Source organism: Bombyx mandarina, chromosome 24, assembly GCF_030267445.1.
Source record: "Bombyx mandarina strain Sakado chromosome 24, ASM3026744v2".
Taxonomy (NCBI): Eukaryota; Metazoa; Arthropoda; class Insecta; order Lepidoptera; family Bombycidae; genus Bombyx; species Bombyx mandarina.
Window position 1 is genome coordinate 8,568,237 of NC_143230.1, and position 12,124 is coordinate 8,580,360.

At 40.6% G+C, this 12,124-nt stretch overlaps 1 protein-coding gene across 1 annotated transcript; it reads left to right on the forward strand.

The window, feature by feature from the left end:
- The first annotated feature begins 433 nt into the window (after positions 1 to 433).
- Positions 434 to 11,675, forward strand: LOC114241687 (uncharacterized). Its single transcript, XM_028172605.2, has 7 exons — positions 434 to 653; positions 1,641 to 1,778; positions 2,183 to 6,988; positions 7,878 to 8,053; positions 8,667 to 8,884; positions 9,692 to 9,888; positions 10,936 to 11,675. Exons 1-7 carry the CDS (start codon positions 598 to 600, stop codon positions 10,991 to 10,993), a joined length of 5,649 nt encoding a protein of 1,882 aa, XP_028028406.2. The 5' UTR covers positions 434 to 597; the 3' UTR covers positions 10,994 to 11,675.
- Positions 11,676 to 12,124: the final 449 nt, after the last annotated feature.

Sequence of the window (12,124 nt, forward strand, 5' to 3'; positions counted from 1 at the left end):
TATCTAGAATTCTTTTCGTGATATGCGCACAGCAGTTGACCTCTGTTAGTTTAATTTAACAGATTCAATGTTTCTTCTCATGTTAGCTTAATGGCACTTTTATCGATGAGTATGATAGTGTTGGAAAATTAAACAATTAATTGGACCTGGCTTTTGGGGTTCTTTCCAAAGGTCCATCGAACTACTTACATTTTTTTGTTGTTTTTTTGCTTCGTAATTCATCTCATGGAACATCCAACGGGTGGTGTCTAATGTAATCCAGTTTAATTGCTTTTATTTGATTCAATCTCTATTTGAATCTATATTATTATCTCCATTTCATTTTCCGTAAAATTGACACAGGCTTTTAACCTTTTGCCACAAATTATTTGGCAGTATGCACTATGCTTCTTTAGACGATGGACGATTCAAATAAAAAAAAAACAAAAATAATTTGAATTTGTTGTGTAGGTATTTGACCGTTTCACATTTTGAAACAAAATATTGTTTGTCGTGCAGTAAATCAGTGCCGTGCAGTGCATCATGATATTTTAATGAAACATTTAAAAATGATTTAAATGCAGTAGTGATTTTTAATTTTTTATTCTGAATTTATTTATGGTTTTAAGTATGGATGAGACTCAGAAATGTCGTGCCTCCGACGAGGCTGCAACGTAAGTAAAATATTAATAATAAATTAATAAAATAATAAATTAAATAAAATATTTTTTCAATTTAAATATAAATAGAAAAAGAAACAATTTTATATCATCAAAATTTCTGAGACGTGCTTACTTCCTTTCTTTTAATTACAAGATTTAGTTAATTCTGCAGTCATCTTGACCATTTCTGCCGCGATGAGTGCTGTGAGTTACAATACAATTGAGATTGTGGCCTCATGTCTCAAGTTAGGTTTGTGAGGTCGCGTTATCGTGTTGTATGTTTATAAAGCATTGTTGCTATTGTTCACGAGTGACCATTGTGAGGCTGTCTCCGTTCTATCAAATTATACGCCGGACTAGGTAGTGTTTCTACTTGATACAATAAGAACATAAATTATATTGGTTTTAATCAATGATATCCCAAGAGTCTAATTAAAAATTATGGTTTTAATCAATGATATCCCAAGAGTCTAATTAAAAATTACACCATAATACAGGAATAAGAAGATTGTTCTTTAGAGCTAATTTTGATATAACCACATGCTTATATTATGCACTAGTAATAGAGATTTAAGCTGATTGTGATTTTTGAATTGGAAAACAGCCACCTGACATCCCCAAAAAATTTCTATCTCTGTTAAAACAGCCAATTTTGTGCATTGTTTGATCCTGTCATTAAATGTAAAACTCTTAAATGCTATTTCTTTCCTTTTTTTTATGCTTACATAGGTGGACGAGCTCACAGCCCACCTGGTGTTAAGTTACTGGAGCCCATAGACATCTACAATGTAAATGCGCCACCCACTTTGAGATATAAGTTCTAAGGTCTCAGTACAGTTATAACGGCTGCCCCACCCTTCAAACCGAAATGCATTACTGCTTCACAGCAGAAATAAGCAGGGTGGTGGTACCTACCCGTGCCGATTCAAAAGACGTCCTACCACCAGTAATGTTTGTTTTGACAAATTATTATTCTCTATCAATCCTGTTTAATTACAGGAGGAAACGACGTTCTTCCATCCTGAAGAGCCAGCGTCCACCTCGCACTCCATTCTCTGAGCTCGAGTTCAACGTAGCCACTCCCACTGATACAACTAAAAGTAGACGTGTCAGTTTCTCGCGTCGCACCGGAGTTGCGTAAGTACTGTAGAAAATGCTTTATTGCTGTAGTGTTAATTTTTAGGTCATTGATAGAATTCTATACAATGCCGATAATGTTTGCAAGGTAAACTCAATAGTGTTTGAAATTCCTGTAGAAAAATTTGGGATTAAAAAAAATAGACATATTAAAATGATATGGAAAATTCTTTCTACCAATTAACATTAAGTAAGTATGAATAAGCTCACAGTCTGCCTAATGTGCAGTAGACGCAGGATCATATCTGTAGACATGATGCCTACACAAAAGATGTTCTCCTGCCTATTCATTAAAATTGTTCTGCCTATTTCTCTACTGGTCAAACCGTAACAAGTGATCCAGTCAAGCAAGATCAAAATTAATTATTAAAAAAAATGTAGTAATAAATTATATTTGATTACAGTGAGTTTGTAAGGAACGAAGCCACCACAACCTGGGAGAACTTTTATGAGCAACAAAACAAATCATTGGAATCATCTGGAAACGAATTTGAATTGAATCCACCTAGACAGTCTATCGGACATATTGGCAAACGTATATTTGATCAGCAGTTTGAGGAAGTTGAAGCTGTGGGCTTTACGGGGGCCATAAATAATCCATCAGGAATCTTCGTTGATCAGTCACTGAACGGGAACTTCACGCAGCAAATTGCGTCACTGGAATGTACGAGTGACGACAGAAATTTAAAAGTTCCTGTCAGTAATTTCGAATTGAGCGCTTTCACAGATCACAACAGCAAACTGTTCAAAGATGAGGTTAGCGTCCCCACAATGGGAATAATGTCCGGTCGGATTGACGTTAATTTTTCTATGGTCCAACCGTTGAGGGAGGATGATGATTTGAGTGAAATCGAGAAAGATTTGGCGAGGGTACAGTCGAATGCCCTCTGTCAGGGTCCATTTGACAGCAGATCTGTTTCGGAATATATTGAAATTGATTTAAATACGACACGTGCAGTAGGTAAAGTTCAATCCAATGAGACGACTAGAGATAATTTGCAGAAGCCAAAAGTTCAAAAAGCTATAGAAAGTGAAAGGAAAATCACAGTAGATAACGATTGGCTAGTTGACAAAGAGAATATAGTTGTAAATCCTTATGTAGTGCCACAATCTCTACAGGCATCAACCAATTTAGCTGTTAACGAGGAAAGTGAAGGTGTTTTAGTATTTGACGGAAAAAGGCTTACTTTACAATCAGACAGAGCTGAGTGTGACTACAGACAAACTCAACCACCTAACATGCCGACGGAGGGAATGCCTCAAAGAAAATCAATACTATTGAATGTTAATGATGCTCTTCCTAACTTCACGGATGACATACAGATCATCTCTAATCTAAACAGAACTAAAGACAAAGACACATTTGCTATAAAAAGCAGTGAAATAGAAAAAAGATCTATTTTATGTAATGATGAATCAGGGAACATGTCTGTAACTGAAGCCATACCTGATAACATAATATATGCTCATGAAATTGATAAGGAATCAATCTTACGACGTTTTGACGATGAAGTTATTTATTGTGACGAGCCCAGCGCCCAAAAACTGCCCAGTCTTGTGACTTTGGACAACAATCAAGAAAAAAGGAAGACTATCCACTTTGATGCTGATATTGGGAACATGTCAGTAACCCAAGCATTACCCACTGCGCTTATAGAGCGAACAATATCAGAAAAACGTAAAACAATAATATTCGAAGGACCTACATCTGACTCTTTTAATATGTCAATAACCAGAGCAGCACCAGGCATAATACTCACTGCAGAGGAGACAGCAATGTGCGATGCCAGGACTGAGAATTCAGTAGCCACTGAAGCTATAAGAAACAATGCGATTGTGATTGAAAAAAAACCTGCCAAACTATGCACTGAAGATATTTCAAAAAATAGAATTGTGTCTAGTACCATTGATGAGGACGGAAAGAACAAAAGTTTTATTGTTTCTGAAGAAAATGATTTCGGAAGTGCGTGTAATGATTTTGGTAACAGTGAAAAGCGTAAAACCGTAATGAAACAAGATGAAGATTTGGGAAAACGTAAAACGATATTGCCGGAAGATGGAGGCGAAATCGTGACCAATGATTCATTTAGTATGTCCATAACGAAAGCGACTCGAGGGAAAATATTTAACCCGGACAGGAGGACGGTAGTGTTTGATGATTCGTGGAATTTGTCCGTGACCCAAGCCATATCGAATAACTTGATTATTACACAAGAAAAACCCGACAAAGCAGCATCCACTGAAGATATTTCAATAACAGAAGTTGTACCCAGTACAATTGTTAGTGAAATATTGAACCGAAATCGCTCAAAACCTAACGAAAATACTTCTCCTGTTGGTTGTCTACGTAAAGATGTTGAAAATAATGACAGAAGTTTGGATTACGAAGATGCAAAGACTATTGACGATTCGTTTAACATGTCAATAACTCAGGCGGCTCGTGGAACTATAGTGCACGCAAAGAGAAAGACAATAGTTTTCGACGATGACTCTCGAAACTTATCAGTTACCCAAGCGATACCGAATAACATTATATTGATACAAGATATACCTTCCAAAAATTGTACTGAAAATATTTCGAAAACAGGAGTTGCACTTAATGCAATTGATAGCGAAGGAATGAAGGAAAATGATGCACTAGCCGATTGTGAAAATCCGCTTGAGCCATATGACGAATTTGAAAATGATGATAAACGTGAAATTCTAATAGAACAAGACGAAAAAGCGCCTATAAGGAAATTTTCTAATAGCCTTGCAGAATCAACTAAAGATGAAGCTAAAGCTACGAAGCCAATACCAGCGATGATGCTCGCGCTGCACAAAGATAATATGGATAAAGACTCAGATAAACCGATTAAAGATTTTGAAAATTTCGATGATATACTTCCGATCGTTCGTGATGTGAACCTCTACCAAGCCGTAACTGCTGGTGACGAGCTACAGAATAAAATTGAACAGGGCGACGCTAGAAGCGATCGAGTAGCGGGACAAAGTGTTGACATAAAATATTCTGATGATAAAGAATCTTTTGTCCCGAAAGACGACCTGGCTTGTGATCTTGTTCACAAAAATTCGACTTTAGAATCGGAGAGTAAAGTTTTAAAGCGGACATCGATTAGAAAATCTGAAAAGTCGATACTCCACGAATTATTGGATATGTCCGCATCGTCAACAGACGCCGTGCGCGTCACTCATAAGATCGATCCGAAATTCGATGAAGAGGAAGAAGTAGTCATAGCGGTCGACTCGAATTTGGAACTTGCCACGAAAAATGAACTCGAAAACATGTCCACTAGTAGCCTCTTCTACATAACAAGAGACAATCAAGTCATCGATGTCGAGAAGGCAGAAACAATAGAAGAAGATTTAATTAAAGCGAAACTGCGGCAGATCGATGAACACAGCCCCGCAATGGAACGCAAACGATTGCCGGTCAAAGACGAAAACGATATTGAAACAAAATTAACTGAAGCTACGTCCGATTTAAACAAAACTGACAACCGAAAGAGCGTTAGAACAGCTGACGATACAAACGATTTAATACGCATATTGTCTGATTACACGTGTGATGAGGGCGAAGCGAAACCAGCACAAGCGGTCAAAGAGAAGATAGAAATAAACGAAATGAGACGCCTCAGTCTTTTGCCTAAACGGCAATCGATTGCTCTCAGCCGAGAGAATTTTCTGAGCAACATCTCAATGGCACAGGCCGCTCTGCAACAATCCAGATATGAAATAGATGACGACAGCGAATATCTGGACGACGAGACGAGAGATGCGACAAACGAGCCGACAATATCGCCAGAAAAGAAGCCGACCAGGGTCAGCGGGGAGGTCGTGAAGACGCTGAACTTCGAAGAAGACGACACTTTCAGTGAAGTTAATATGAAATTTGATCAGTTGTCGCCGTTAAAGAAAAGTCTTTTAGGCGAAACGACTCTAGCTAGAGACGCTAAAGTCAAAGTCATACCGGGCTACTTGAACGACGTTTCTGATGATATAAAAGAGCTCATGGACGATTTAGTTAAGCCCGCAGCTGATATGATACCAATAGCAGCGAAAGATAAGCTCCCAGCAACTTCGGAATCGACCTGCAGCGCTCAGATACAAGTCAATCTAACAACAACAAGTCAAGTTGACGTTAATGACGTTAATGCTGAGCTGTATTCGGGGCCCATGTCGATTTGTAATTCACCGAAACCCATAATCGATGTATCGGAAGTTGCTAACCAATCGATATCTCGGATACTAAAGAATCCGATTAAAAGTTTTACGACGGTTCCCTCGGAAAAGGAAATGATTGTACAAAAGCAGCGTGCCAAAGACCAAACGGTTCCAGGAAAGGTGTTATTGTTTGACCACGCCAATCCTCTGAACAATGTGCTACTTATGCCCGTTGCTGATACGAAAGCCCACAAATACGATCCTATCAAATCTGAGGTATCTTTATGCGTCTCGGAACGAACGAATTCCGCGCAGATTTCGCTACACGAGAAGGATTTTGAAGTCGAACGCGTATCCATACAATACAACGTTGAGAAATTGATTCACACGGTGAAACATTCCGGCGACGCTTGCGCGAAGATAGTCGAGGAAACAGTGTCCAACGCTAGCCGGCCATCGGTGAACCAATCTACGGACACTATAAAGACAGCAATGAAAACAACAGAAGCGAACACCGTCATAGCTATGAAGGATAACAAAGATTTGCTCAATGCCAGCTCCTCCCTGACTTTAGTGGATAAGAGCAGCGGAGAGACTTGTCACACTGAGTCCGTCGTCACGGCGGACGGGAAAGTTAAACCGAAAAAACGTATATACAGTCCGATTGGACGTGACAAGGGCAGACCTAGTCCGGACGTGACTCCGAAACGTGCCACGAAATTGCAAAAAGTGTCCCCAATTGAGAATAAAACACACGAAAGGAGTAAAGCCAAGAAGGCGTCTCCAAGGAAACAGTTGAATGGCGATGCTTCGGAATGTTTCTCCGTAGATTCCGTATGCAGTTCGGCGAAGACTTGCAAGTCGATGGTGAACAGTGATGATGGTGGTAAAAGCAGCGAGCCATTCGACGGAAGCTCGAGGAGTAGCTGCCTCAGGGTCGACTTGTCCCCGGAGCTTTTGAGCGACGCGAGCAGCAAGAATTTGGTAGCGGAATGCGAGTCCAGTCACAACGTTGTGACAAAGATTGAAATGCTGCCCTTCATCGGGTAAGAAAATTCGATTTATCTTTTTTTTTTTAAGTTAAAGTTATACAAGGTACTTTTTTTTTGATAAAAATCCTTTATCAATTTCTGAGAAATGTATGAAATAATAATATATAAATAATATAGAATAGAAATAAGTTGTTGGTCTTAAGAGACCATTTCAGCGTAGTCTTAACAAGTGGCTCACGAGGCTCAAACCTGACGACGAAGAATATTCGCTTTTTTTCTAATTTTTAATACGCTTTTATTAGCTTCAGACGTATATATGTTTGTAACGGAATCTTTGAACATGATTTTGACCCCCTTCAAAACGTCGGATTAACTCGAAATTTGGTATTACTTATTAAGGACCGATGACAATTCGATATTAAAAAAAATAATTGAAAAAAAAATGTTTAAAAAAATTTAAATTCAACTAAAAAAAGAAAAATAAAGAATAGTTTAAAAAAACTAACAAAATACGCTTTTATAGAAAATCCAACTAAACAATAGAAAATAAATTTAAATTAAAAATAGTGTAAGAAAAAATTATTTTATTGTAAAAAAGCGTTTTATTAATATTAAAATATTAATAAAATAAGTCCACGCTATATTTATAAACATTAACAAAAGCATTATTATTTTGCTTTTAACTGTCCCCTTCTCACTCATATGCTAGAGCGCGCGGGAGAGAGAGATGGGCAGACTTTTCATGACGCGCATGCAGTGCGACGTCACGCCGCGCGCTTATTCACAAACACTACACAAGCGCAACGTGTGAATGTGTTGAACGCGAGCTACATGGTAGGCGGAGTGTTAGGTTTTATTTTCGTTACAGAATTTCTTGTTTCGGTCGCCGCTCTCTAAGCCCGCGATAAATGCTTATTATTTTATAATTTGTTATTCATTTCAGCAACGCTTCGGAGTGCATATGGGAAACGTCCGGTTCGGACGTGTGGACATTCCTCCTGCTGTACTCCCGGGTGAGGCTCACGGTGAAGCTGCGTCACACCGTACACAACTCGACCCGGACCAGGGTGAGGGCTGACACTCCCGTTGAAGCACTCGCCGTGGATGTGATTCATCACGGTACGTAATAACGTGTTGAGTCTCTATATCGGGCAAGGATTAATAAGACACGTGCTCAGTTAAGTGACGTAACGTATATTGGGATTACAACCTAACGTGCTATCGACAGCCCGACAATCCCGAGACTGACGTAGCATCACTGCAATATAATTATCGCTAACACATACATATTATTCCGGTCACCGTCCTAGTCGAACCCGTCGCTTGCGACGAAGGGCTCGACGAGCGAATTAACCCACAGACACAGCCCACTGAGTTTCTTGCCGGATCTTCTCAGTGGGTCGCGTTTCCGATCCTGTGGTAGATTCTTCGAAACACGGCTCGAAGCACGGCTCTTGCTAGGGTTCGTGTTAGCAACTGAACTTCATACTTGACGAAAACATGTAAATGTATTATTGTATAGCAGCTGTCCACGCGGATGCATCGCTCACTCAAGTAGGAGAGAGACAGATGTCGAACGCTGCCGAACGCGGAGGCCGATTGCGCCTCTTTGTCGCTCGTTGTTCGTTGGCCTCGTTGTCACGTCAAAAAGCAATTTTGTGTGAAGTCGCATTAGAAGTTACACTTCAAACTTTTTTTTTTATATATTCGATTTTTGTTTTCTCTTCCACAGACAAGAGGAATCCGGTGGCGGCGACGTGCGTCCGGTTCGCGGCCGAGACGATGCGGTACTTCACGAACCGCGGGTGCGGCGCGGCGGGCGGGGTGCCGGCGTTGTTGCGGCGCTGCTGCGGCGTCGCCCGCGTCGCGCTCAAGTGGGGCCGCGCCATGCAGGACGCGCGGGCGAGGCTGGCGTACGCGCTCGCCGACGACGGACGACTCACGTTGAAGGTGAGACTTAACGTACTCGATAGCGTAAAAGTTGCTGATTAAACGAAGATGCTGACTTTTTTGACGTGAAGTGAAACTTCTTTAGTATCGTTGTGATTTCAAACTCGATGAAACGAAAATGATATAGAACACATTAAACGTGAAGTTAAAATATCAATTCACAGAGGGCGGCTACCTCATACTATAAAAGACAGTTTACAATTATTTCTATTTAGTTTGTTATCAAGAGACGGACGACTCACGTTGAAGGTGAGTAGCGCAGTCGCAGCGCGAGTTTTTTTTTAGCGTTCTCGATAGCGTAAAAGTTGCTGATGAACGAAGATGCTGAGGTTTTTTTTGAAGTGAAATTTCTTTAGAATCGTTGTGATTTCAAACTCGATGAAACGAAATGAAACGAAACGAAAAAATAAGTGTGCCGCGATTGGCTTGAAGTTTCACTTCTACCGTGAGTGACTTGCACACACACACTTTTTTATTGCTTAAATGGGTGGATGAGCTCACAGCCCACCTATTGTTAAGTGGTTACTGGAGCCCATAGACGTATACAATGTAAATGCGCCACCCACCCTGAGATAATAAGTAGAGTAAGAGATAAGTTCTAAGGTCTCAGTGTAGTTACATCGGCTGCTCCGCCCTCCAAACCGAAACGCATTACTGCTTGGTAATGCAGGTAATGGTACCTACCCGTGCCGACTCACAAGACGTCTTACCACCGGTAACAACATTTCAAGCTATGAAAGCTATTAGGATCCTCGTCTTGAGCTGTGAGCTCGTTCATTTATCTGAGTTAAAATGTTTATTATCCAGGTGGCGAACGTGCCCCTCCGCTCGGTGTGGGAGGTGTCGCTCCGCATGGAGCTGGTGGTGGGGGACGCGCGCGAGGTGCCGTGGCCGCGCGCCGCCGACGTGCACGTGCGCGCCGTGCTGGCCGACACGTGCCCCGACCTGACACGTGTCGTCGCCAGACTCACGCCCGACTGGGGACACGTGCCCAGGACGATCTGGTGAGCGATACTTATCAATCATTCCCCTGCCCTTCGTCCAGTCACTTGTGGTCTGTGCTACATGTTTTCTCCTCCCATGATCATGGTGCCAAGCCGGTTTCGGCAACGGCGACCAAAATTTTCAGTTCAATAACTTAAAAGCTAATGTCCGCGCCTCTCATGCGCCCTAATATGGCTACGGTAGCCTATGTTGTTCTTAAACGTGCGCAAACAGAAGCTACACGTAAGAACACTACCCACGAAGTTGTAAAAAATGGTGGAAGGCGGTCTATTTTTCAATTCTCCTTCCATACTCCTCTATCATAAACAATATCTTCGCTCACTCCCCTCCGCTTTACTTATGGTAGGTAACGGCTTGGCTCTGCCCCTGGCATTGCTGACGTTCATAAGCGACGGTGACCACTTACCATCAGGTAGGCCGTATGCTCGTCTGCTTACAAAGGCAATAAAAAAAACTTACACATATCGTCTTTCACGCAATCCATACATTTTTTCTTAGATCTAACTTCTTCCTCTAAAGCCTTCCACGGTCATAGGTAAAACTCTCTTAACAATCTCATTGTGTGATTTTGAGAACCAAAGTGTGACTAAAGCTGATACAAAAGCCTTAGATCCAAGGTCAACAAAAGCATTCCTAAGGAGGGTCGAGGTCAAGCAGACGGCCTGTCCTAAAAATTTTGTCAAAACTTAGAGCGACATGAGAACGATCTGATGAGCAGAGACTAAACTGAACAAATTATTTTTTCCACATACCCTTTTTTATTTTTTTATTGCTTAGATGGGTGGGCGAGCTCACAGCCAACCTGATGTTAAGTGGTTACTGGAGCCCATAGACATCTACAACGTAAATGCGCCACCCACCTTGAGGTATAAGTTCTAAGGTCTCAGTATAGTTACAACGGCTGCCCCACCCTTCAAACCGAAACGCATTACTGCTTCACAGTAGAAATAGGCAGGGCGGTGGTACCTACCCGTGCGGACTCACAAGAGATCCTACCACTTTTGGTTTTAAACATGCCATTATTGATGTAATTATTTTTCTTACAGGAGAATATTCAAGTATCTTAAGAACAAGACCCGTGACTCTGAACTCCTTGGTATATGAAGATTAAAAAAAAATTATGTTTGTGATATTAAAAAGTCAATAAACAAATATGGCCTTTGATCGTTTTGATTCTGAACGAGAAACATTTTTAGCTTTATATAGAAAGTTGAATGTTGTTAGTTTTTTTTTTTTTTTAAAGACGATGGCTACGGAATCTGAGACTATAAGTTCCGGTGACTGCTTAACACTCGCCGGACTGTGAGCTCGTCTGATTGTAGTTCAGGGTCTGTTCGAGCTTCGTGGCATTGACAATGGCTCAAGCGACGGTAACCACTTGGCGATTTATGTTTGGCTCCATTTTTGACTTTTTTTTCGTACTAAAAACTACACAACGAAAATTCAACCTAATGATGTAGTGCTTTAAGTTTAAGAACGTCATATTCTATATTTTTTTTTATTTGAAGTGAATAAATTTTAAAAGTTAAAAAACTATATTTAAAATACTGTAAAGATTTTGAAAAAACTCGACACTGGCAAAAATGGCGTCGCAAGTCCCTTGTCATATTTAAATAAAGAAGAAGAATCATTAAATTTTAGACATTCAGAATCGAAAAGTCGTATGTCGTGTGACATTTTCAAAACCGAAAATAGCCCTTTCAGAGAACATATTAAAAGACTGAAATGATGCTTCAGATTTCGTTTACAATTGTTTTTATGTGGTATTAAAATAATTATAACTGTATTTGTGTATTATTTTTAATGCCTTCATGCTTATTTGAGCTCTATGGCCAGTCACGAAGTTAAATGGCCGAAAGATCACTACACTTGAGAGTGGGGGTTTTGTTCATTGCGGAACCAGCTGAAAGAGATCACGACACACTCAATTCACTCTTACCTAATTTTGCCGTGAAGTAGTAATGTGTGCTGTTTGTAGTCTGTTTACTGGTGGTAAGACCCGTTGTGAGTCCGCACGGGTAGGTATCACCACCCTGCCTATTTCTGCCGTGAAGCAGTAATGCGTTTCGGTTTGAAGGGTGGGGCAGCCGTTGTAACTATACTGAGACCTTAGAACTTATATCTCAAGGTGGGTGGCGCATTTAAGCTGCAGATTTCTATGGGCTCCAGTAACCACTTAACACCAGGTGGGCTGTGAGCTCGTCCACACATCTAAGCAATAAAAAATTCAGTCGT

Excerpts from the sequence above, each read along its gene's own strand:
- LOC114241687 (XM_028172605.2), top strand. The coding sequence starts at position 598 with ATGGTTTTAAGTATGGATGAGACTCAGAAATGTCGTGCCTCCGACGAG. Across the intron at positions 654-1,640 it reads GCCTCCGACGAGGCTGCAAC|GAGGAAACGACGTTCTTCCA; the intron begins GTAAGTAAAATA and ends GTTTAATTACAG. Across the intron at positions 8,054-8,666 it reads CGTGGATGTGATTCATCACG|ACAAGAGGAATCCGGTGGCG; the intron begins GTACGTAATAAC and ends TCTCTTCCACAG.